Source organism: Anoplolepis gracilipes, chromosome 15 (genome assembly GCF_047496725.1).
Source record: "Anoplolepis gracilipes chromosome 15, ASM4749672v1, whole genome shotgun sequence".
In the NCBI taxonomy this organism is placed as follows: domain Eukaryota; kingdom Metazoa; phylum Arthropoda; class Insecta; order Hymenoptera; family Formicidae; genus Anoplolepis; species Anoplolepis gracilipes.
Window position 1 is genome coordinate 3,940,521 of NC_132984.1, and position 27,594 is coordinate 3,968,114.

Genomic DNA, 27,594 nt, shown 5'->3' on the forward strand with positions numbered 1-27,594 from the left:
ATGTGTAAGCCGAAAAGAATTAATATAATATCATAAAAATGATACTCAAATATTTTGTTGTATCCCCGTATAATAAGAAAAATAATAATTTTTTTTAGTTATTCGCTGGAAGTTTTTCAAAATAGAAGCATAATATTTGAAATGTTTTCTAATGTGTAAATTGAAATAATTTCAACAGGAGTTTAATTAATTATTATTTTATTCAATTAATTTACACAATTTAATTATTATTTAACGTTAATTAATTATAATCTAAAAGAATGAATATTTTGCGTTACATAATTTTTTGTTTTGTTTTAAATATATATATTTGTTTTTTATTGTTCACCTTTCACCGAGTTTGTTTGTTACTTATATATATACAAATACATCGCTTTTAATAAACGTTTTGATGTTGTCACATCCGGGTGATGTTCTAATATGAGATAAGAGTGCTGATTTTTAATACTATGCGATGATATAAATACACAAGCTGCAATTTGGAACTGCAGTCTCTTCAGTGACAAGCAGCAACAGATAGATCAAGTAGATTTGAAACAATAGTTTTCGAACTAAATCTATTTGAAAGTTGAGCAAGTTGGGCAAGTTTTTGAAAGATTTTTAACAAAATGGTAGGTTACATTTATTTTTATTATTACTAATTAACATTAATGTAATACAATCATTATTATTATAATTTTTCTAAACTTTTACCATGCAAAATTAATTTAGAAACTAGTTCTTTAGTAAATGGATGCATATATGAATGTTTGTGTTAGTCTTTTGTGACGTAGTCTTTCTTTATTTTTTTATTTAAGGATGTACGAGTTGTACAATATAATAGTCAAAAGTAATTGTTGAAATATAAAAATAATGTATTTCTCTCTCTCTCTCTCTCTCTCTCTCTCTCTCTCTCTCTCTCTCTCAAGTTTATACTGTCTTAAACATTAAATATATTTAGTTATTATAAGAGAGAGTTAAAGTATTGCAAAATAATGTGATTTTTACATTTTTTATGAAAAAATATTTTATGAATAAAACATATTTTTTTACTTGAAAGAACAGAAAACTGTGTTGATGTAAAAATTTCTCAACAAAAAAAAGAACATGTTACTAGGAATTTTTCTATTCTTAATAATAATTATTTATCGAATAGCTGCATCATTGTTTTGCTGCATATTTGTAATATTTTATATAATTTATCATAATTAGATTATAATTTATTATTTATTATAATTAGAATAAATTTTAAATGCGTATAAATGAATGAAATTTTAGCAAGGATTCGTCAAAAGTTATTAAAATTTTGTTAATGTATAGTGAAAAAAGTAATACGGCTAATAATATTTCCTTTTTGGAAAATTTATTATTGTTTGTATAAACACTTTTTCATAAGAATCGAAATGCAATATCAAAACAAAAATTAAAGAATTTGACTCGATTTAGAATATGGTGCAGACTTTTCGGGCCGACGTTTAGAAGAAATAAAACTATTTTTACATTTTTCTATTTATATTTTTACATTTTTTACATTTATAACTCTACATCCTTAATTTATTTAATATTAATTTTATTAAAATTTTTTATTTTTATTTATCTTTTTCTCCGGCATATGCTATTATACGCGTAATAACTTCATATACGTCATATAATACCACGTTATCTTTTTTTTCTTGCAGATGAAGCATATAATACTTTTGATATCACTGATACTTTTCGTGAAAAATTCTGTACAAATACAAAATGTTCAAATAATAGGTACAGATTTTGAACGACATGATAAAAATTACAATTTAAATATCGTTCAAAATGAAAAGAAAAAATGTGGAAATTATGAAATTCTTAATTTAGACAACATGAATTTGCGTTTTATAAAGAATGACATGATTCAAAGTAATTATATACAACACATATCATTGTACAAGAATAATTTAGAAAACATTTATACCATCTTGGATAATGTACCAAATCTTTCATGTTTAAATCTGTCGCACAACGAAATTAATATTTATAATGGAAATGTAATTCGACATCTTCATCTTAAAACATTGGATTTGAGTTATCAGAAAATATCAGAGGTAAAAGATTTGGAAGCAGACATAAATGAAGTTTACAATTATGTGATTTTCAACAGCACCGGAATGATCCTACCAGATCTACAATATCTGGATTTAAGTGGAAATGATATTTCCGCTCTAATGTGGAATTTTAATGTGTCTTTTCCACAATTGAAACAATTAGATTTGATAAATATCAATGCGGACATATTAGAACCAATGTTTTTTGACAAAATACCGAGATCTTTGCGCGTCCTCCATCTGGAGAACAATCATATCTATAATTTGACGTTACAAAACATGGCGGAAGTGACCGCCTTGTATTTGGATGGAAATTCATATTTACAAATAATCAATATCGTTTCAAAAAAATTGAAAATTTTATCGTTATCAAATTGTGCGAACTTGATAGAAGGGCATGGGATTTTTGACGTACCTTATTTAGAGCAATTAGATCTTTCTATGAATAATTTTGAAACAGTATCTACTATTAGTTTTACAGCATTTCCATCACTACGAATACTATTAATGGATTATAATAAACTCCCTGAAATTCCCTTATTGAATGAATTACCGAAACTCAATGAATTATCATTGAATTTTAACAGGATTAAATATATTCGATCAGATATTTTCGCATACTTTCCTTCGTTGAAAAAATTGTCTTTGAGAGGAAATAAAATAGTGCATATTGACAAAGATAGCTTTTTCGGATTGAATTCTTTGGAATATTTAAATCTATCTGAAAATAAATTAAAAGCCTTGCCTTACAATTGGGCTGTGTCATTAATAAATCTGCAATATTTAAATGTAAATTCGAATCAATTGACAAACATTTTAAATGTCGCCATCCGGAACATAGGCTCGTTACAATATTTATCTGTAAAAAATAATTTATTCACGAAAGTAACTACAGCAGAATTGGCATATTTGCCAAACGCAACTACTGTGTACATAGCATAAGCTATATGTTATGTAAAATTCTATATGTATAAAAATATTTCTAATTTTTTTATTTTGCATTCATAAGAATTTAGGAATTTTTATATATCAATGCGTACAAGAATATTACAAATAATTTATAGATTGTAGATGTATATATAATTAGTCTAAGATCCCGATTATCTTTGTAAGCACATCGCCAACATATTTTGATAATATTTGTTATATGTCATTTTTGTAACTAGAAATAAAAATTATATTTATGATATTTATAATCGATTTATTCTTATTTCGAATAATAATTTATATCAACGATGCAACACAGGAGGAACTTCTATTAAAACGTTAGTTGATACCGCGCATTAATTTTGCTGACTGCTGAATGTGCTGCTGAATATTGCATTAAAAATGGACTTTCATTTCTAAGAGTTAGTTTTACTGCTAAGAAAAAAACGGATGTTTGCGTAATAATTTTATTTATCACTATATATTATATAAGCATATATTTCACTTTATTAAATAAGTTTTATGCAAAATTTATCAATGTAATTTTCGTTGATAAATATTTTTAAAGAATTCGTTTTTTACATATGATATTTTATATATCACACAATTAAATTCAAGCGGATCTAATTAAAAAAAGATATTAAACATCTAAATAAGACATTTTTGCGTGTTTTAAAATTCTTATATAAATTTTCCGTACCAATATATACGCATATATATATATATAAATTAATACTGTATATATATTAATTATTACTGTAATTAATATAAAGCGTATATGCGATCTTTCACAGTGTCTCATACATCTCGCGATGCTGAAAGCTACTTATCGAATCTTCTCGGAACGCTCCAAGCTAGATGCTTCGGATTATTTATATCATTAGCCGTCGACGGCGTATGCTTGCGATAACTGCGTAAGACTATCCGTAAGAAGATATTAAGTTCGGTGAAGTCCCGGCATGAGATAGATTTTAATCGTGCACTCAGGAAAGTACGATGATAACCTTGACCTTATCAAAGTATTAAAAAATATACATTATATACAAATTTCACAATTTCTTATTTTTATATTATATATATATATATATTAATTATAATTATGTCTATGATCTCTCTTTCTCTACACAATATGCGAATATTACATTATATTATTTTATATATTATATAAAATATATTTTTTATATATTACAAATAGAATATATTATACATTTTATACATATATGTGTATGCAGTCTCAGAACAAAATAATACATATTTTACTTTTAGAATATATCTAATTTTAAATTTAATTCCAAAGAGTATGCAAAAGCGGTTGCATTATGCAAGTAAATATAACATTTAAATAGAATAAAATTAATTCAATTTTTTTAATTAATTTAATTTAACTAAATTAGATTATAATATGACACAAATGCATATCTCGACTGGTGTAAAATGCATTACATAGACAGTACTGCTGTATGCGTGCGAAGACGAGACCGCATACCCCATAAAGATCACCTTCAGTATATATAAGAAGCAAATTCGTTCGCTCGCGACAAAAGGTGTTGGACTGCTCAAGTGAATCAATCAAACGAAGTGTTCAACCACTTTAATAAAAATTAATATATCGTAAGTATTATAAATTTATTTGCTTTGAATTTATTCTGTTATTCTAAGAACATTACATTTATATATTAATATTATATCTTTTTTAAATTGAACTCTTTTAAAAATAAAAAAGTTTTTTAATAATCTTTTTTTGTATAATGTAAAAAAGTATACTTTTACAATCTTTAATTATTAATAGAATTAAATAGACATATCTTTCTATTATTGTTTTTTATAATATTTGAATACACTCGCGTTTGTGTGGCTGCAATATAATGATTAATAAATATTCCATAATATTTGAATCAAAAAGTATATTTAACAATTAAATATCAATTTATTTATTTTATCTGTAACTAGATTAAAATTAAATAAATAAAAACCATTTTTCTTCCATTGTGTTTTACATATGTGTTGTCATTATAAAATTTTATATTTACATTTAGTATCATCTCGTGTAAGTTTAATAGTGTATTTTCTGTTTCTTTATTTTAATTTACTTTATTATTATAATTTATTTATATATTTAATTTTAACTTAAACTGTATTATAATCTGATGTATCTGTTTCTTATTTTTTCTTCAGATGGATCGCAAAATCATTCTTTTTTTCGTCCTCAGTGCTGCGTCCATGTGTCTGACGCAACAATTTGATTTTAGACAAAAGTTTGGCAAATCAGACATACTTCTCCAGCAAAAAAAAGGGTTTACCGTGTCTCCGAATAATAACCGCGATGACTCTAAGGAAAACGATTATTTTCCTCCTCACAATACTTTCACTCCAAAAACTAACATCAATCTAAGTACTGAAAGAATAATTGATATTACACCATCGCCACACTATTATCCATCTGACCTATCATTTAGATTTTCCGACGTCGGTCTTCAAAGAATCGGACGGAATTTCATTAAAAGCAATAGCATCATCAGCCTCAGTCTGGACAATAATAACATAAGTGAAATTTCGCCGTTTGCCTTCCGCAGCATGCGGAATCTACGGCATTTGAACTTATCCGGAAACAGGATCCCGATACAGAAGCTGCTGTCGTTGACCGGAAATCATAATTTGGAGATGTTAATCATCAACAACAACCACAATAACTATGATACTTCCGATAATGACAATGCAGAGAAAATCCTGCAGGAATACGAGGTCTTCCAGAAGCTGGAACAGTTGCAGTTGTGTAACAGTCAATTGCGAGATATTCAAGTGCCTTTTTATATAGCGACGCCCATCTTAACTCATTTGCATCTGTGCAATAACAGCATCAGTTCTAGCAGGGCTGTCTTTGACAATATTCCGTCGACGTTGACTCATCTGAAGCTGGACAAAAATCTAATCGATCGAGTCGAGCAGGGTAAACTCAGGTATTTATTAAAACTTTTTTATTCAGTCGATTTTTTTTTTCATTTATAAAAGAATACCTGTGTAAAGAAATTGGATTTTGATTTAATAAGTGTTAATATTTTTGCTGTTTTTATTGTTATTACCGTTCTTTTCTTGGCACAATATTATTATTATATTACTACAGCTGTTATTATTCTTGTTGTTATTATTATTATCCTTATTATTACAACTATTATTACTTTTATTATTGTTTATTATTTATTTCTTCTTTGTGATCTCGACAAACAATTCTAGGAATCTGCAGGAACTCAGGATGAACGAGAACGAGATCACTCAGGTATGCTTTGAGGAATGTGAGACTCAATCCATACCGCTGAAAGGGGCTATCAAAATGCGAATTCTGTCTCTGTCGAAAAATCAGATATCCGAAGTGTCGTCCGATGCTTTCAACGATATGGAGAACTTGGTGAACCTGGACTTATCGGGCAATAAAATCACCAATTTGGCCAAAGATACTTTTAACAGTACCGTCTGGGTAACTGATCTCTCCCTGGCTTATAACATTCTCGCCACAATACCGAACGTCTGTTCGATGCTGAACCTGAAGAGTCTGAATCTAACCGGAAATCGTATCAGCGCGGTGCCTCCCGACACGTTTTGTCGTTTGCAAAGACTGGAATACTTGTATTTGTCCGACAACATGATAACAACCATCGAGACTCGGGCCTTCAATCTACAAAGTCTAATGTATTTAGACCTTTCTGGAAATCAACTCAAGCAGCTTCCCATATTATGGATATCCCCGTGGCGGATCCAGGAGTTGCATCTCGAGCGAAATAACTTTATCGAGCTGGACGACTTATCGTTGAAAAACATCCAGTCGCTGAGGAACGTCCACCTTGACGAAAATCCCATGGTTAAATTCAGGGCGGAATCTTTCCAATCGTTCCCGGGACATGTGATATTTCATTTGAAGAATATACGTGTCAATACGACAGAGGATACAAAGGACTATGAAGATGACGATATTGATAGTAGATACATAGATTGATAGATAACATTTGGTAATGATTCCGAAAAATACAAGCTGATCATCTAGTATTTTGCTTTTGGTAATTTAAAGCAGGACATGTTGTCTTTTATTATCGTTAATTTTGCATTTTTAATTGTTTTTTTTTTATTCCTACAGATTTCATACAAAATACGCTAAATAAGAAAGTAGAATAATTTTTTTTTTTTTTGATGAATAATGCATTTTTTTGTCTAATGTGATGGACGCACATTTTCTTGGTCGCATCAATTTTTTAACTTTTGACGCTCTGTTAAATATTGTTCTTGAAAATATTTCTCATAGAAAATTACAAAATTAGAACTTATTATTTTGTTCAAATTAAATTTAAAAATATTGTCGAAAAACTAAGGAAATTGAATAATTTTGCTAATTAAAACCGCACATCGTATCTTATACATGTTTATTTTTAAAGATGTTATTTTTATTGTTTTAGAGCTAAAATAATCTAACGTGCGTCCATCATATTAGACGAAAAAAAATGCATCGTTATTCTATTTTAGTCTTTCTTATTTAGCTTTCTTGTTTTGTATGAAATCTGTTTAAAAATAATAAAAAAACCTAAAAGTACTTAACGCAAAATATGTTAAATAAGAAATAATATTATTATTATACTGTTTTAATTTCATTAAGATATATTTCAAAAATCAGCTTTCATTAGGTGCAACTTTCTTTCAATATCATATATAAAATTTATACATGTTCTCGCAAATAATTTTACAATATAAATAAGTAGTTCAGTTTTCCATACCATGATAATTGTTTAATTTTACACACAATTAGAATTAGAATATAATCATCGCTTCGTAGTGCTTAATTGCTTAAGAAACTATGATAAAGAGTGTTCCAATATATTATAACAATATTTTTGCTGATACTTTATTAGCGCGCATAATCATTTTTAATATGCATTATTAATATTTTTTAAATACATGCTTTTCAATAACTTTCAACTTTTTTATATCGTTATAAAGTAGTGTGTCTATATCTATACAAATATTCTTATTATATCACAACACATTATATTATAGACCACTTTAGATTTGTTTTTTGTTTCTATATTTTTTAATTTTGTTTTTATAATTTTAATTATTTTATAATTCAACATGAATTTATGTAAAATTTTTCATATTGTTCTGTCTTGAGAGATTATCGTTGTTAAAAATCGTCTGAAAATTATCATTATAAAGCCGACGATCTAATAACATCTTCTCATTTCTTTCCATCGGCTTGAAAAAAATTGTTAAATTCGATGTTAAAAGTGTTAACAATTTTTCTGGTTTTAATTATCGCAACGCGAGCTAACACTAGCGATATGTAAGAAACGAGTGCGGCGTTTAAAGATCACATCATATTCTCGAGCCATTTCCATGACAGCGGTAGAATTTTTCGTTTCACCCTACCTTTCCCTCATCCTTTTTCCTGCAGAGAAAATTGCTCTGCAGGATAAAACGCATGTAGCGTTCCGCAAAAGTAGCCGAACCGCCTCGAGAGCTCCTTCGTTGCCTATACGTCATGTTTATGTTACACGATAAAGATATACTAGAAATTGGAATTAAAAAAAAAAAAAAAAAAAAAAAAAAAAAATATCGGAAACTAGAATTTAAAAATTAACAATTCATCAATAATAATTACTGATAATATAAAAATTGAACTTGTTTATGATACAATTATATTAATCATTAATTCAAAAATAATTGTGATTTCGTCTATTGTGCGAGAGATTTCAACAATTCATTTCAATTCAATAAATTCCTCACAAAGTAAGACTAGTCTTCTCCTGGAAGTCGATAAAATGATGTAATGCAATACAGAAGAATTTTTTATTACAAGAGATATCGAGTCGAAAATGTGCGACAAAGGCACGAAAGTGCAGGCAATAATTTTTCATTTTACGCTTACGATGATTAAAAAATGACAGATTATACGCGAGACGTAGGATTGATGATTATTTTCGGTGTAATGAGTACTTGATTAACGATCACTTTATTAATCGCTTATCAAAGTAGTCGTAAGAATAATCAATTATTGCCTACGCTCGTGTAAACACGCTGTACGCTTGGTATGGAATTGTAGAACTGATCGAGCCGGCAAGGTGTCGTGACTCTCTATCCCTTTCAGGGTGTCGGTTACGCATAGGATGGCGCGCACGCGCAACGAGAGGGTGCGCGCCATCCTATGCGAGGACAGGAAGAGGGTGGACACTCTGGTGTGAGGAGGATCGAGTCTGAAGCAAGGGCGTATATAGGAACTTCGTAAATATAGGTATTTCACTCACAATCAGAGAGGGGAAAGTAAAATTTTAACTCCCACTTCTAAATCTTATAGCAATCTCGTGTATAGTGTTAATTTTTTTTAATAAAAAATGTTTTATTTTAAAGAATATCGATAATAATTTATAATAAGCTACTCGTGGCAGGAATGAGATTCCCCAGATACATTGGATCATCCCTATACACGCTTCTCTAGTCTACAGCCGCGCATGGGGATGAAAAAGAGAGAGAGAGAGGAGAGAGAGAAAGAGAGAGAGAGAGAGAGAGGGAGGAAGGAGAGTGCAAGTTGCAACAGGGATGGAAAATACAGGGAGGATGGGCAAAGGCGTGGATAGTTTTGGAGAGGGGTGGAAAGGATCTAAGAGCAACGAAGATAGCAATCTGGGAGGCGCTGGAAGTAAATTCATGTAGAACAGTGGCAATCAACTGGATTATATTTATGAGAGACGCGATACTACATTACGGCGTATCGGAAGGGGCATAGGTATAAATATTCTTCCCTTATCTCTCTTTACAGAAATGCAAATTGAAGAAGTCATTTTTTGAAAAAGAAAGAAAAAAAAAAAAAAAAAAAAAAAAAAACAAAAAAAAAAAGATTGCGCGGATGCAGAATCACGGATTGAAAGTGTTATTTTAAGATAGTGAAATAAAAGTATGCATGTCTAAATCGTACAAATTGAAAGTATATAAAAAAAAAGTTCTCTCTCGACTTTAATTTAAAAAAATACAAATTTTTTTATAATTTATAATTTATAAAATTATTAAATTTAAACTTAATCCCTTCTGTTTCTTAGATACAGACAATATTTTTATGAAAAAGAAATGTTTGCATTTGTAATAAATAAGGAATCAAATTATTTAATGACGTCATAAGAACCGCGTGTACCAGAAATTTGGTAGGATTACGTTGTGGCCACCCCTGACATGGAACGAGAGAGAAAGAGAATAGGAAGATAGGATGAAGAAAGAAAGCGTACGTTGCAGGGTGAGGAAAAAAGAGAAGAGGGAGGGCAGGTGGTGCGCGAGAGTTCGACGAGAACGAGGGTATAAATACGGGGTGTGGAAAAAGCGGACAGAGAGAGAAAGAGAGAGAGAGAGAGAGAAAGTGGGGGATGCTTCTAGAGAGGGTAGATATTCCACACGCTTCGTGCGCAAACGTATACAAGATGCCGCTGCGCCGCGTGAAGCGTGACGAGAAATGAAAACTATAGAGAGAGAAAGAGACCAAGACACGGACAAAAAAAGAGAAAAATAGAGAGAGAGAGAGAGAGAGAGAGAGAGAGAGAGAGAGAGAGAGAGACGCGAGCAGCATACAAAAGACGGTGGTGGCGTTTCTTTGGTGAGGTATCGCGAACGAGCTGGATGAAGGGAAGGGAGCATCATCGGTGCAATGAAGTCAACAAGGACGGAAATAACGCCGGCTGAAGGAAGTAGATAAAGACAGGAATAGCGTGGCGAGATGTACCATCGGCGCGAGTGGAGTAGACGAGAACGCTAGCATTGGTAGTATAAATAAGGATGAAGAGACCACCGAATACTGTGGAACAGACGAGAATGGAGATACCATCGAGGCGATGAAGAAGACGAAGACGAAGGTATCATCGGCGCGTCGCAGTCGACAAGGGCAAAGTTAGAGCGAGATGGCTGAAGGGTGAAGAGAGGTGGGGTAGAGAACGAACGGGAGAGGGGCGAGGGAACGGGGTGGCCGCGTCTGGCTAGCTCGAGACACCACTCCCCACTCGGTCTGGCCGCTCTCTCCTCTAGCTTCCTCTCTTTCTCTCTCTCTCTCCTCTTTCAGTGTTCGTTCGAACGCGGCCCGGTACGGTTCTGCTGCCCCCGTGGTGTCGAAGGGTCACCGCTTCGTGATGGGAGCTCACTGTCGCGGTGATATTGGCGGGTTCCCTCGGTAGCCGGTTCCTGACGCCGAATGTACCTTCCTCAGGGTGGCCCCGCACGGCTAGTTTGTCTTTTCGGTAAGGGTAGGTGTGCGTGAGAGGAGAAAAGTTAACGGAAGGGGCGGAAGTGCGTGAAAAGTGTACGAGAAAAGACAGGACAGTGAGAGACAGACAGAGAAATTCTCCGCCAAGGCTGTAAGATAAGCTGAACAATGTTGAGGACCTCGATTAGAAGATAGTGTTAAATAAGAAGGCTGGAGAAATTAGCTTGCGTTGGTTCAGAATTGTCTTGGTGGTTGTTGTTATTCGCGGAGAAGCTCCAAAACATAGCATCCCTTTGTCGACACTAGAAACGAGTACGTCTGCGTCGCGCGTCGAATTCGTTTAAGTTTTCGAGGCCAAATCTTTATTCGCTAATCAGTATTAGTGTGATAAGAAGCAAAAGTGTTATAAAAGAAGAAAAAGGAAAAAAAAAAAAAAAAAAAACAGCAATTTTTTTCTGTCAGGCTAGAAAGCAAAAATTTGCCTTGTTTCCTCGGAAAAAAAAAAAGGTAAATTCTCAGAATTTTCTTTCTCAAAAGCAAATCGCGTATCGAAATAATAACGCCAGGATAAGAAAATTGCTCGTGAATGAAGAACGAGACTCCTGACGGATTTTCACTCCCGAAGAGACGCCATTCAAGTTATTAGGAGACTCGAGTTCTAATCTCAATTCTCGAAATACGATTCGCACGATATGTCTGGAAATTATTCGGTACGTTGTGAGCCGGGCCTGGTGATACCGCTCTGGCATCCGATAGAGAACCTACACCTGATCGACATCATCTTCCGGGGCCTGGTGTATTTCTTTCTGCTGTTATATCTGTTCATCGGGGTGTCGATCATCAGTGACCGTTTCATGGCAGCTATCGAGGTAATCACGTCCAAGGAGAAGGAGCTGGTGGTGCGTCGTCATGGTAGAGAGCCGCAAATTGTCATCGTGCGAGTATGGAACGAGACGGTAGCTAATCTGACTCTGATGGCGCTTGGCAGCAGCGCACCCGAAATCCTTTTGTCCATCATCGAGATCTGGGCGAAGAACTTCCAAGCCGGTGAACTGGGCCCGGGCACGATCGTCGGTTCCGCCGCTTACAACCTCTTCGTCATCATTTCCCTGTGCGTGTTCGTGATTCCTAACGGCGAGACCCGCAAGATAAAGCATCTGCGCGTCTTTTTCGTTACCGCCACCTGGAGCATCTTCGCCTACGTGTGGCTCTACATTATCCTGGCGGTCTCCAGTCCGGGCGTGCTGGAGATCTGGGAGGGCATACTGACTTTTGCCTTCTTCCCGGCCACGGTGTTGACGGCTTATGTTGCTGATCGTCGATTACTCATCTACAAGTATCTACACAAGGGCTATCGGATGAATAAGCGCGGTGTGATCGTGCAGGCCGAGTCCGGGGATTCCGACATAGGGGTGGAGCTGGAGATCAAGCCGCAGCAAGATGGTCTCCATGGCATGGTGGATCGCTTCGCCGACGTTGACTCCCCCGAGGCGAAGGAGTTCGAGCAAACCCGAAGAGATTACATCAACACCCTGAAGGAATTGCGCAAGAAGTATCCCGCTCTACCGTTGGAGCAACTTGAGGTCATGGCTCACGAGGAGGTGTTGGGCAAGGGCCCGAAGAGCAGGGCTTTCTACAGGGTGCAGGCTACGAGAAAGATGGTGGGCGCGGGCAACCTTAGCAGGAAGATCAGCGAAAGGGCGCAGAGCGACCTCAGCGAGGTCAAGGCCGAGTTGCAGAAAGCGGAGGCCGAGAGTATCGACATCGAGAACGTCAACGCCATGAGAGTGTTCTTCGAGCCAGGCCATTACACTGTGATGGAGAACGTTGGGTCCTTCGAGGTAGGAGTCACCAGAGTCGGTGGTGATCTTAATAAAGTCTGCAGCGTGGATTATTGCACGGAGGACGGCTCTGCCGAAGCGGGATCAGATTACGTCAGCGCTAAGGGCACCTTGACCTTCGAGTCCGGCGAGACCAAAAAAACCATCAAGCTTTCCGTCATCGATGACGAGTTGTTCGAAGAGGACGAGCACTTTTACGTCAGGTCGGTGAATTCATCATCGTTTCTCTTGCAAAGAGAATTTGCGATGGCAGAGCGTTCGATATAAATATCATTTTTTTTTTTAAGACGACAATATTTCTTCAACGTGATTTTATTTTTATTAACGTTTCATATTTTTTTTTTGTAAATTCCATTCAATTAAATCTTATTTAAAATGATTAAATGAAGAATAAATTGTCGTTATATATTTGATCCCTCAAAATTGTTAGTTGGAGAATTTCATTTCCGCAAGCACTCATAATTATATAATTATAGATATTAACTGACAATTAATAATGCTCGGATGATTTATAGAGCATTTGAATAATTAAATCTTCCAATATCACATGTCGCACATCGAAATAAATCTATTTCGTAATCACGCTATTGAAAGACACGATCGTTTCCTCGCGAAATAGGCGTGGTTCTTAAAAGCAACTAAGTGCACCGTGATCGCAAATCATTGATTAGCGGCAAAGAGGCAATCATTCAATTAATTTCAAACGAACGGCATTCGCAATTTCATCTGGATAAGCTGTTAATAGTCGATTTAATTAAGGATGTTAGGAGCGGTTAGCCTGGCCATTCTTCTTCGTGTAATTCAACCTGCTATTAACGTTCTATTCAACACACATGTTTGAAAGGGTGTTAAAGGGGTTTAAAACAAGTTTGAGAAAAGATGAATAAATTAGAAGACTGTTAATATTGAATAATTAATAATATTTAACTGTATAATAATAAATGTATATATTATAGTATTTAATTAATTTAATAACGAATGTCTTTAATTATCAACACACTTAATATCGTTTATTTTTCATATCGGTGCATTTGATTTTATATAATTTTTGTATCAACATATTTCCCATATATTTGCCCTTTATAATGCATTTTTTGGTTTCTCGAATCAATTACTCGCTGAAACTGAATGATGTCATGTCAAGTGAACAATTATTATAAGTCTGCTATGTGGTTATGTAGGAAGAAATCCACGTTGTTGCGTCACAAAAAAAAAAAAAAAAGACACTGCCAGACATGATAATGAAAGACAATTGGTGCTACTTATATATTGCCGCCTTTAATCATTCATTACGCTTCATTGTGGTTTTTTTTCCCCTTCCTTTTTCGGTCGGTCGCGTCTTTCTCTCTCGGAGATATATAACTTCGCTTTTAAATACAAAAAGTGCAATTAGAACAGACTCTTTTATTTCGCTGCACGATTGTAAATTGTGGGCTCGTGTGTTGTTGGTCTATTGGTGACCTGATATTTTCTGTTATATCCAACGCAGCCTCGCATGTTAGATTGCATCGTGAGGTCGCGCGAAAACCGCACATGCATGTGCAATTAAATCTAGAAGTAAAGCGCGCACACCGATAAACGTATAATTCGACTAATTGTAAGAGAGAAATCAACGAAAATGGCACACCATTGAGGATGTTGATACGAGTACTGTTACGTTTTTTCCGCGTCGATTATCCAAATAAAGCGTTGCCTTGATTATTAACGATGTGGGTCGAGGAGAAAAACCATTGTTACTTAATAATCTTTGTCACATACACGCACAAGATTCTGAATCTATATAGATTATTGCTGTAGATAATTTATAATTTTTTTATCTCGCGTGTAAGCGAATTATTTTAACGTCAAAATATATTAGCCGACTCTTTGTCGTACAACAAATTTGTAGAAATATTTTATTTTCTATTTAATGAAGGAAAATATAATATATCAAACAGTAAAAAAAATATATAATGATAACACGAGAGAAATAATGCCGAGAAAGAATTATTTAATGAAGCAATTATACTATTACGTACTATCTTTGTGATAGATTAATATTATCTATTATCGTTTTATACGCAAGATAAAAAGTTTTTAATAGTATTAGTTAATTTAAAATTAATATATAATTTTTAAATATGTTATACAAAATATTATCATAAATAATTAAATCCGAAATAATATAAATTATAATAATACAATATTTTTATCGCCATTAAATGCTAAGAATTTTTGTTTAAACTTCCAGATACAAACTGGAGTTTACATAAAAGTAAAAATAAACAACATAAGAAATCTGCTCGTTAAAAGATATCAAAGGAGGTCAGCGATAAAAATAACGTCTTCGAAGATATCTCTTGTAAATGACGAATATTCAGTGTCCAAATTATAGACTAGCTTATCCACAAACTTGATTAAAGAATTCTGCGCAAAAGGACATTTTTAGATGCAAAATAAAGAACATCTGATGAAACATTCAAATTACAGAATGTATCATTAGAAACTTGTCAATTTGATGAATGAGAGGGTCTTCATGAATGCTACTTATATTTAGTTGAAGAAAAGACGTCATTTAATGAAAATTATTCTCATGTTAAATTTTAATTATTGATAATAAATTATTAAATAATGCATATACCTTCTTCAAAAAAAAATATATAAATTTGACGATTTAAAGTATCATTTTCGTGCCATTTAAAAATTTCCATTGTTACACGCTACTCTTACGAGAATGTGTGTGTATATAAAAACTTAAAATATAATATTTTAAAATATAAATTAATATCCTGACCTCTTGATTGTTTAGACTCAGCAACGTGACGCAGCCAGCAATGCTCGTCTCGCCGAGCCTGGCGACGGTGATGATCTTGGATGACGATCACAGCGGCATCTTCGGCTTCCCCGAGAGAGACGTGGAGCTGGTGGAAAGCGTGGGCCAGTACCCTCTGCGGGTGGTGCGCTACAGCGGAGCCCGGGGTCGCGTCATCATCCCCTATCGCACCGTGGAGGGCACCGCGAAGCCTGGCAAACAATACGTTCACACCGAGGGCAGCCTGACCTTTGAGGATAATCAGACAGAGTGAGTGACATAACGATAATTCCCGATAAATTATGAGATTAGTCGAGTGAAATCGAACGCTCGTTAAGAAGGGCAAGAGAAAGTTAATTATTATTATTCGAAATACGTATATATATATATGTATGTATATACTTTTCCCTTCCGTTTTACAATTCTATTTTCTATTTCGGCCTTGGAGTCATCGACCTAAGACAATGGCGGGCTTTAGCGGCGAGCTCTTTGCTTTAATGGCCAATGTCGCGAGGAAAAAAAAAAACAAACTTTTACATATAATACGTGTTTGAAGGGAAGCAAGAGATGTTTCAAAGGTATCGTGGGGTCGATAAAATTTCAATTTTCAAGAAAACGGGAAGAAGAAATTGAGCGCATTTATAACTAATCTTTTTCTCTCCCTCTTCTTAAACATTATATATTGATCGATGCAATATTTTATTGGAAGAAAACAAAATAAATTATATATAATAAAATATATTCCACGTGACACACGTATACATATACGTATGTCGGTTGAATCGTACAACTAATATTTGTGCCAATTCCCCGGTTTCGGTATTGATATAAACCGAATCGATACTTAAATTAAAATGGAAACAAGAGAAAATATACCGTGCAATTTCTATTTACGAAAATTATTTATAAGCTCGAGAACAATGTTATTTCTCAGTTAAGGTTGTTACGAATAAAAATGAAGAGAAAGCGGTGATGTGATTTTCATAATTTACAGCTTCTCGATACGTACAGAAGCTACCCAGTAGCTCGTAAGATCGCGTCAAATGAGCGTGGTAAGGTCGTAAAGAGAGGTCGATAAGAAATTCATTGCTAGAAGGGAGATATATAGGTGCATTAATATAGGCGTATATTGTCTACGTAACATCGATTAGATAGGAGGCGAAGAGAAAATATATAAGAGAGGCCGTCTATTCACTACACATTAATTGATTTTAATTGATCGTGTATCTTACTAAATGTACATTTTATGGTTTTTAATCTCGATCACATTTATATAAATATGTATTGATGATTAATTAAATTAACTCCATTATATATAATTATTTACGCTTATATTCTAGCGGAGTTTTAATCATATATTCATTTAATTTATTCAAAAGATTTTTCGATTCAAATAATTTTAATTGCATTTATTTCGATGTGATTGTTTACTTCTTTATATTAATTGACAAACTCTTGTTTGAATTTTTCTTACCTTTTTTTCTATTATTAATTCTAATTATTAATCAAATATTTAAAAGCCTCGTGAATTTGCTAACAGCGTGTGTTCAATCTGTCGATTAAAAAAGCGGTTGTTCTTTACATCGATTTTAAATTAATGTGCGTTATGCAAGATTGCAAAGTCTAACAATCTATATATTAAAAGGTATACTTCATACATAGTCGGTCAGAGTAGAGAAGAAACTTTCTACTTTAACTATTAAAACAAAATTTTCACGACAAGAAAGAAGATTAAGTGCTATTTTAGTATATATCAAAGACAAGAAATAGCAAAGATATAATAAAAAATTTACAGACTAGTAAAACAACAAAAAACGAGATATAATAAAATATGAAAAAAATGAAATAAAATAAAGTACTTTATATTTGTATTTATCTTCAATAAAAGTTAATCAAATTATCTAAAAAAAAAAAAAAAAAAAAAAAGAAAAATATTTTTCAAATATTTACAGACAATCTCTCGAAAAGCGAATCTTTTAAAAGTCTATGCGAAAAAAGGAAATATGATCTTTCTTTTATTACTGTGTTATTTCAAAATAGCGTTATCGGATAGTGTTGCAGGATCGTATCGGTTACCGAAGGAGCTTGTAGCGAACGTGTTACAACCACAATGGTTAAGGATCGATCGTTATCGCGACACGATCGGTAATTAGAAACTCGCGCCGGATAATTAGATCGGCGGATGTTATCCAATGTACACCCTATCTAAAATAACGATGTAACCCTACCTTAGAAAAAAAAAAAAAAAAAAAAAAATTATGACTTGATGAGATTAAAAAAAATAAATCGAAATAAAAATTAAAATTCTATTCTTGTAACATTTTTTATTATGCTAAAGAGATCTAACTTATTTGATAAAAATTTTATAAAATTTTTTTTTTTATATCGTATTAAATTAAATTCTATCACATTATATGTATTAAAAATTATATATGCATATTAACTGATAGAAATTTACATATATTAATTGACGTATTATTTAATTTATATATGATTGATAATTTAAATGAAATATCCGGTTAATTCTACTTTGTACGATATCACAAATAGCCACGCCTATCGAAATTTCCCATAATAACGCTCGATCGAATATGGATAGCTCGTCTACTGCAATTAACTATGCGACAGGGGATACTGCAACATGCACAATGCATTCCTATCACAACCTTATCAGTAATTAGCGACTGGTAGGACACAATTAGAGGGCCTTTCATCTGTTTGCATTCAAAGAATTTTATTTCACAAAATGACGTGACTTGATAATGATATTAGGCCGTAAGTGTGTGCGTGAAAAAAAAAAAAACAGTATTATAAATACACTATAATTTATATATCATAAATTATATTTTACAAATGGGAAATTTCTACAATTATTTCAAAAGTAAGTTCTGCTTACGTGTAAATAAAGTTTATAAAAAAAAAAAACCTTTGATTGAGTCAATCATTTAGCGATCAGTTAATATGATTGAATTATTGAAATTCTTGTAGGATTTTATTTCTTTCTAATTCAAGATTCATGATCTTGAGATATGTGGATATTTTTATACCTACTGAGTTTTAGTAAGGAAGTGTTATTTGTTTTAGATACTGTTTATTTGAGAAATATTTATGACATATATATTTTTTATTCTGGTCTCAACATATGATTTCATTCATACAATAAAAAATAACACACATACATAAAAGCGCTTTATAAGCTTCTCTTTTTTCAAATATGAAGGTATATATATATATATATATATATATATATATATATATATATAATATTTGAATATATTACTACTTCATCTTAAATGCAAAAAAGTACTAAGAAACACAATAAAACAGTTCTCTTGAGTAATCGTAATTTATCGCATATCCCTTTTGAGGGTCTGTGTCGAGGATCTTGATAAAAGAAAATGTGGCGTGCCGAACGAGAGACGTAATGTTACCCAGTCACCCCGATAAGCATCGTCAGATTGTCGCCGTCCCTCGGATAAAAATGGAGGTTTTCTCAAGTAGATAAGAACTAGAGGGGTGTTTCGCCCCTTGGTAATGAAGCAACCGTCATCGAATAATTTTTGGGGAAAGTTTTATTGAGATTGTCACGTAAAGTGTGCCCCCCTTTTCTCTCTTTCTCTCTTTTTTATTCTCTTAAATTATTAAATTCTACTTTTCAATATAATTTATGTCACGTTTGTTTTTGAGCACTAACTAATTTAAAAAAAATTTAATAAATTAATATATATTTTTTAAAATTTCCATGGAAACATGTTCGTCGGATCTTTTGTAAATCATTCTTGGTCTTAATCTCAGCCCCAACAATTGCATAGCGACACATGTTTCCGATACGTGCAGCCCTCCAATTTCACGCTATTGTTCGCGACCCTCTATTGCTTGATTGAACAATGTCGCGTCGGAACCGTTTTATGAGGATTTCTGAAAAGTATTTAACGTTAAATTGAGCACTCTCATGATTCAGGTCAGGAAATAGAGTTTTGAAGAAATTGCACTTGCAAAGTTTTAAGTTGGTTGAACCGATTTCTCTCCAAAGAGTATATAACCATTATTAGAGAAATATATTTTTCACGTAAAATGTAATTATATGTTTTTAAGACGGTATTTCTGATAGCACGGAAATAGTGTTTTTTTTTCTCTCGCGTAGCATCACAATTAAAAAATATCATCAGCATTATTTATTAATCGAAAAGTCGATCGTTCTCGTTCCTACTTTGTTTACGATTTGTGAGACAAATAATTTTGTCAGTAACATTTTATATCGCAACTGAATTCATTTTTAAATTCCTCTTACTGGACTTCTTTTCTCTACTGTGTGTGTGTGTGTGTGTGTGTGTGTGTGAGATTTCAGAATAAATCTTTCTTAAACTTTCCATTCTCCGGCGCGATCTAGTTAAAGAATGTTCAGAGTTTGCGAGATGTTAAGTTGCCTTTTGAAGTGACCCACCAACGAGATAGAAATACTCTACCATCGGCAAATATCGTACCTTGTTCGTTCTCAGTCTTTATGCGAGATGATTTTAAAACAGTTTTTAAACAACTTTAACTTCAAGAATTCTTAACCGAATCCTGGCGAGATCTTGTCAATGTCAGCGAGATATTCAGGATATTGAGAATTAAAAACTTTTAATTAATAATGATTTATGCTAACGAAAATATAATCAAAGTTTTATTTCTATGCAAATTATGCTATCATACTATAACTTATTATACTTTTTCTCATAGTAATATTCGGTTTAAGTGGACTTACTGTTAATTAATGCTTGGGGAAAACTACTGATCAAATTAAAATGGTTGTAAAAGCAAAGTCATTTATAAGATTCAGAAATTGAATATTAATTTTATAAGACGTGTAACTGTTATAAATTATATTATATTATAAAAATTATAATTATAATTAATATATTATCATAATTATTATAATAATATATATAAATATTATAATTATAAAAATTAAACTATATTTTATTATAAATTATATTATAATAGTAATATTCGGTTTAATTGGATTTACTGTTAATTAATGCTTGGGGGAAATACTGACCAAATTAAAACGGTTATAACAGCAAAGTCATTTATAAGATTCAGAAATTGATTATTAATTTTATAAGAAGTGTAACTGTTATAAATTATATTATATTATAAAAATTCTAATTATTATAATAATACATAAATATTATAATTATAATTATAAAAATTATGTTATATTATATTATAAAAATATGATAGTTAATAACATGTTCGTATTTAAATTTTTTAACCACATCACACAGATTCGATATCGAAGATGACGTGAATTCTCGATAAATATCGACAATCTAAGGAGATTAATAAATTAACGATGTAAATTTGACGAAGAGGAGAACACGGTTTACGCGAGAGAAATTAAGTTTATCGATTTAGAAAAAGTTCAGGTAAAATTAAACTGCTAAATATAAAAGTGTGTGTGGCTCGTCGAGGGTGGAACTTTTTCCAAAGGGTTGAACTCTCCGAGGGTTTCTAATGAAGCGACGTTAGGTGGTTATATTATACAGGGTGTCCAATTCTACTGGATAATTTTTTTCCGCAAACATATGCTGTTTTTTGCGCGTCCATTATTATATTTTTTCATTCATCGGAATATATTACAAAGCGCACACGCGCTATTTCTTCCTTCACGCTATACATATTATCTAATAAAGCGTAAAATTAAAAAAAAAAAAAAAAAAAAAGAAATGTCTTTCCCGATGCAAAGGTATAACGAATAAAATCACTATTATAATTATTCACTGCTAAAGTTAAACACATTTGAGCTGTCAAAATATATCATCTCTGCAGCGACAACCATTCACATATATTATTCTAAACTTGAGAAGAGGGTATGAAAATTATGTTTGTTCTTCAAGAGGAGTACATTAAATTCGCTTTAAATGAATAAGAGCTCACGTTGCAAACTCTCTTGGAACTCGATCAAAATAACACGTAATCATAATTATAGATATATTTACAGAATACAAGAGCAGCGAAATAATTAATCAAGTATCGATTTGACGTGCCTTTCTCCAGGATTACGTGTGGAATATAATTTTGATTTATTTATTCAGCGCGGCTTTCTCAGAATAGCTTACGCGAGATATATCCTTCACGCAAACGGAATGTAGCTTACAGCGTGTGTTTCGAGGGTTAATAGGAAAAACAGCCAGTGTACCTGAACGGTGCTTTATACCCGGGTGCGCCTAACTCGATGTACGTGGGCGAAATGAAAAGTGCCCTGTATCGGGGTTACTGGGGAACGATAATGGACATCGCGTTCGCGCGAAAGACGTGCGATCTTACCTTTACGACCCCGTTAGACACGTTTTTCCTACACGACTCTTTCTCCCCTTCCCCTTCGCCCCTTTGTTTCACCCCTTCCGCGATGAAAGTTATCGCTATAAAATTATTGTCGGTGTGCGCACGTGTGGCAAAATTTGCCGATCTCGTTGAAAGTTTCGTCCGGGCAGTATAAACGGATCTTTTCATCGCGAAGAAATAGAACGGTTAAAAAGGGAGCTATTAAGGCTTCGAGTTACGTGTCCTAATTCACGGGAAAATTCGTTCATTGTTCGGAGGAAATTCGGACAATGCGTTGAATACACGAGATTAAAGTAATCAAATGGGATTTTTGGATATTAATGAAACCATAATTTATTAATATTAATTAATAATAGAAATTGTCATTATAATAATTAATATAAAAATTATAATTATATCTTAATTTTATATATATATATATGTATAAAATATAATTATTATAATTATAATTTTGAATACTTATTAATATTAATAATAATAAAAAAATTATATAATAATAATATTTGTGTGTATTTTGTTTTGCCTTATATTAAACAAGTAATAATTTTATTTTATAATTCACGCGCACGTGGAGCATCCATTATCGGGAGACACGTGGCGGATTTTAACGTCTCCGAAAAGCTCTCGAATGTGATTTTAGCTCCCCTCGTTCCATTAGCTACTGTTTTGTTAAGTTTGCCGTCACTTCTGCCCGTTTCGCTCCGCTTGATAAAAAAATTATCCCGACAGCTAACCTACATCTTGTCCAATTTTAACAATGGACTGCAAATTTCTTCTTCGTTGCTTTTTGATACGTAAATCCTAAAAATAACTGAAAAATCTATATCATGTAGATTTCAGATAGGTATCATATTGTTATAGATTTTCGATTTCTCTTGGACGATTTGTATGAGACGGAGAGTTTTAATAAATTTTATCTGTTATTTATAATATGTATTATTTAATGTTTATTATTTTAATTCGCATTGAATATACACTTCAGAATTATATATGTGTATATTTTTTTTTTTGCTCCGAATATGTTTATAAAGAACTTAATACTGTCATGTCACAATTATGAGAAGAAAAAAGGCGAGCCAAGAGAGATTATGTTTATTATATCTCGGTGCTTTTGAAGTAAACTTTAAGTTCCTAGAAAAGAGGCGATTTCGCCGTGGAAGGACTGCAAATAAGTTTGTTGTTCGTACAGCAACCTGAGTAGATTTGCTGATTTTAATATATAATAGAATCGCGGAGAATTTCCACGTAGGAAGAGAATTCCTTTTATTTCTTTACATAACGAGAAGCTATATAATGATAGAGTATATATATATATATATATATATGTAGTATATCTCGAATTTTATCTGAATAGTTAAATTGGAATTAATCCGGATTTTGTCTGCTAGAATCTCTCTCGAAGAATGTAATTGTAAACTCGTCAGGAAACAATACAAAGAGTCTCGTGTTATTTCCTTCTCGCCGAATATGAGAACTATTCTAGAATCAACACTTTTATGTAAATGTTTCATTTCAATCTTGCATTTTGTATTTAAAAATGCATTCAAAAAAAGCATCTTTAAAAATATATATATATATATATATATATATATATATATATATAAAACATATATATTTTTTAATGTTAATATTATAAATACTTTTAATATTATAAAAGATATTATAAAAGATAATGTATACAATATACGTGTGTATGTGTTAAATATAAATTTTTATAATAAATCATTATTTTTTTTTATAAAATAAATTCATTATTTGTTATTAAATGTTTTTAAATATATATTCTTCAATCCCTCATTTTTAAATAGAGAATGTAAAATTAAAAAAGTAAAATGTTATCTCATTTTCTCTTTAAAAAAAGAAAAAAAGAAAGCATAACATTATCGTATAAAGGAATGGAATGACTCTTTTTTTCTTAATTTCAATTTTTACGACAAGCAAGCTTGCGTCGGTGGTGCAATCTGACGTCGGAGGGTGCAAGGATGTAACGTAGTGCATTCCAGGAGCTTCCCAACCCCCTCGTTGGCCCATTTATGGACTCGTGTGACGCTTCGCGTTGCGACATATCGCGTTACCGCACGTTTTTTCTGCCTCCTCTCGTTCCATCAATGAAACGAGACAAATTATCCTCACGCGAAAATATACACATCCGACGCACGTCATTCTACTGCGTAGCGAAAATTTGCTCAATATTCATTCGAAAAAATATCTCTTCTGTTTTCAAATTATTCCAATTAGATAATTGAGTTTTCAAAGCTTTTAGATCAATAGAGAAAGAGAGAATATTTTTATATTTGTAGACAACATTTAAAGCTCCTGCTTTTTAATAAAGCTTAAAATAATAAAAATAATAAACAATAAAATAAATAATATAAAAATTAAAAATTAAATAATAAATAATAATAAAAAATATAAAGAAATAAATAATAATAATAATAAATAAAGCTTATCAATGTTTTAAGTAAATTTCAACGAAAAATATAAAGGCCAGAATCAATGTAAAATAAAATAAAATTTTTATATGTATATGTATATTTTTTTTAAATTTAAATCTCATGAAAAAAAGAGGTATTACACTTCTTCCTGTGCGATCGTGTAAAATAATTGGATTCTCCCGCATCTCTGGTCATATTTCACACCGCGCGTCACATCAAAAGGGTTACAGGCCGAATTACAGACTATATAGAGAGTGAAACAAGACGAGAGAGAGCCAGCATGAATGGAGGGGAGACGGGATGGGAACACGAATATTTGCCAAGCCATTATGTGCAGAACATGGATAAATACAAACGTGTGTGCCGGTTTCGAAGGATCGCTTTGATTGCCAAGGCAATACGCAACATTCGGGCAAACATAGCGCCGCTATATCAAACGTCCTGGAATAATCCGTGATGTTCAAAGTATATACGACCGATGAGTTTTTACATTCACGTCCACCGTACCATTCGACCTACATTGCCGAGAAACGCGCCTAGAAATTTTATCGTCCGGGAGAAGGAAAAATTGCTCGTTAATTTCTACTCAATTTAGAAACGTTAATTCTTCGAAAATATATATCCTCAAGATTTATATAGTCAATGAATTTCGATGGATATCGTAAAATAAGATATGAATTTAATTAGCATGAAAATAAGTTTCCTTCTAAATTTGAGGGAGATCCAAAAATTTAGCAATCTATAAAAATATAGTGTTTATTAAAAATTGAATTTCCTTTCTTTTATTTCTGCAAAAAATTCCCGTAATTGAAAATTGCAATAAAAACAAAATTACACAATAAAATGCAATAAAAATAAATATTTATAAAAAATATAAAATGTGTATAAAAGAGATTTATGACACAAATGTAAAATTGAAATCTGTAATAAAATTAATAAGACTTTATAATGGAAATTCGTATTCGCAGGCAGAATTTTTGATAAAAATTCGATAAATCTGTTTTCGCGATCATCGATCTAACGTCTGATCTGAGTCTAAACTAAGCTCTCCTCAAATATAGTTTCTCTGCAATTTCTCCGTAAATCAGGGGGGATATGTTTATTTATTTATCTCTGCGGTTACTGCTGTACGTTTTACGCAACGCACACATATGGTTTAACGTACATTTATACGTGCAGCATACGGGAAACGATTTACATCGTGATTTTACACGTGGCCTATTCTTTACGTGTATATCGATGGACATAGTGGTAACGGGGACATTATGTGGTGTGCACGGTGCCGCGAGAGACGGCTTTAATGCAGTTAAATGCAGCTTTCGCTGCAGTTTGCGCGAAAAAGGCACTTGACTTGTGCAATACATTTACGATAAAATCGCGCAATTATTCTCGCGATTGTTGGAAAATTTCGCCATTACTTCGACAAAATTTATCGTAAACGATCTTTACATTTTTCGATAAAACAAAGTTTATTATTCAAATAAACAAGTATATATATATATATATATATATATATATATGTATTTTTTTTTATCTGTCTATATATGTAATTTTATATTAACCATGTAATTTCAGTGCAACATTTTCGCTCAGGAAAAATTGGTCTTAAATCTTTTACTTGAAAAATCCATTTTTAAAGCTGATCCTGCAGGTGTTTTTACGACACATTCTGTGCATATACATATTAAATATGTATTTTGCATACTCTGTGTTTCCGCTGCACTTTGCTCCTTTTCGTGAGAAGGAAATTTTCTACGGCGTGAAATCGTCACGAATACTCCAAGTCGGCGACATGCAATTTCCTGCGAATCTTCCTGCAGCCGAGAATTTTGGAGAGGGAAATATAACCGGATATCGACACCGGACGGTTCGATGCCGACGAGATTCGGTGAGAAATGAGACGAATACGAGATCAGACGCAAGATGGCCTCCATTTTTTACGATTTCGTATATATATTCGGAATTTTCCAATGAGACGAATGGGCAAGTTATGACATTTTTTTCCAACTGAATTCCTTTCAGTATTTCGTACGAAAAAAAAAATATATATATATATATGTTTCGATTCTGCAAGCAAATACGTGACGTAAACGAAATATATTTTCCTAAAAATGGAAATTTTAATTTTCGACACGCACTTAAATTAAACACGCACATGCCATTTGTTAGCAGCTCGTTAGGCTTCATTGAAGACGTTGGGTTATAAATAAGCGAATTTTCCTGCCTTCGAGAAGAAAGAGAAAGAGAAAGAGATCGGTGTTTATCAGTAACGTAAGACTTCATTCTAGCGGGTAGAGGTCGATCGATTTAACATGCGTACGGACTTAAATGGATATTCTAACGCTATTTATAGTTAGACCTTCCTGTCGGCGCTCATCCATATCTCGACTATGGAAACTGCTTATCTGTCCTCCATAAAGCACTGCGTTATCACCACCTGGACGCCCTTCTTAACACCCGTACTTTGGGAATTTGTTTAAGAGATAATTTGAGATCAAGAAGGAAGAGCATAATTTCACGTAATGATAAAGAAACAAATATATATATATATATCATACAGTTAATATGTTTACAAAATACGAAAGCATTTCTAAAAAAAAAAAAAAAACGAAGCGACAGGCAAAGTAGTGAGAGATAAAAGAAAGTAAACTTAATCCGATCTTGACGCGTACGTTAATTAATTTAATTAACGGCACCAAGTGACTATTCGGTTATTTAATCCCGCGACGTTACTTAAATCCATGCAAATTAGCCTTTAATGAGTTCTCGTTCGTTCTATGATAAGAGCGCTACTAATAGCGTCTAGACATGGACGGAATCTGATAAACTTGTGAAAACACTAAATACGCAGACGTAATTCCAAGTTATGTTAACTAATAACGAATTAGGATAAAAAAAATACATGGCTTAATAATACCCATTCGTTATTAGAATCCCCGCATAACAAATAAAAGAAAAAAACGTCATCGTGGTTACCCCGTGAGGAATGTCAATA

At 32.5% G+C, this 27,594-nt stretch overlaps 3 protein-coding genes across 6 annotated transcripts in view; all 3 read left to right on the plus strand.

The window, feature by feature from the left end:
• Nucleotides 1-402: 402 nt before the first annotated feature.
• Nucleotides 403-3,196, plus strand: LOC140674200 (lumican). Its single transcript, XM_072907590.1, has 2 exons — nucleotides 403-611; nucleotides 1,659-3,196. The coding sequence occupies exons 1-2, from the start codon at nucleotides 609-611 to the stop codon at nucleotides 2,997-2,999; spliced, it is 1,344 nt and encodes a 447-aa protein (XP_072763691.1). The 5' UTR covers nucleotides 403-608; the 3' UTR covers nucleotides 3,000-3,196.
• A 1,288-nt stretch (nucleotides 3,197-4,484) lies between these two features.
• LOC140674198 (uncharacterized) lies at nucleotides 4,485-7,447 on the plus strand. Its single transcript, XM_072907583.1, has 3 exons — nucleotides 4,485-4,595; nucleotides 5,160-5,941; nucleotides 6,216-7,447. The coding sequence occupies exons 2-3, from the start codon at nucleotides 5,160-5,162 to the stop codon at nucleotides 6,970-6,972; spliced, it is 1,539 nt and encodes a 512-aa protein (XP_072763684.1). The 5' UTR covers nucleotides 4,485-4,595; the 3' UTR covers nucleotides 6,973-7,447.
• Nucleotides 7,448-10,998: 3,551 nt separating this feature from the next.
• Nucleotides 10,999-27,594, plus strand: part of Calx (sodium/calcium exchanger Calx) — a 66,951-nt gene continuing 50,355 nt past the window's right edge. For 2 of the 4 annotated variants that reach the window (XM_072907567.1, XM_072907568.1), the window contains exons 1-2: nucleotides 10,999-13,246; nucleotides 15,832-16,104. In XM_072907567.1, the coding sequence (XP_072763668.1) occupies nucleotides 11,895-13,246; nucleotides 15,832-16,104 (1,625 nt within the window). In that variant the 5' untranslated portion in view covers nucleotides 10,999-11,894. The remainder of the gene's footprint in view (nucleotides 13,247-15,831; nucleotides 16,105-27,594) is intronic. The other 2 variants (XM_072907569.1, XM_072907570.1) reach the window with 1 other exon arrangement.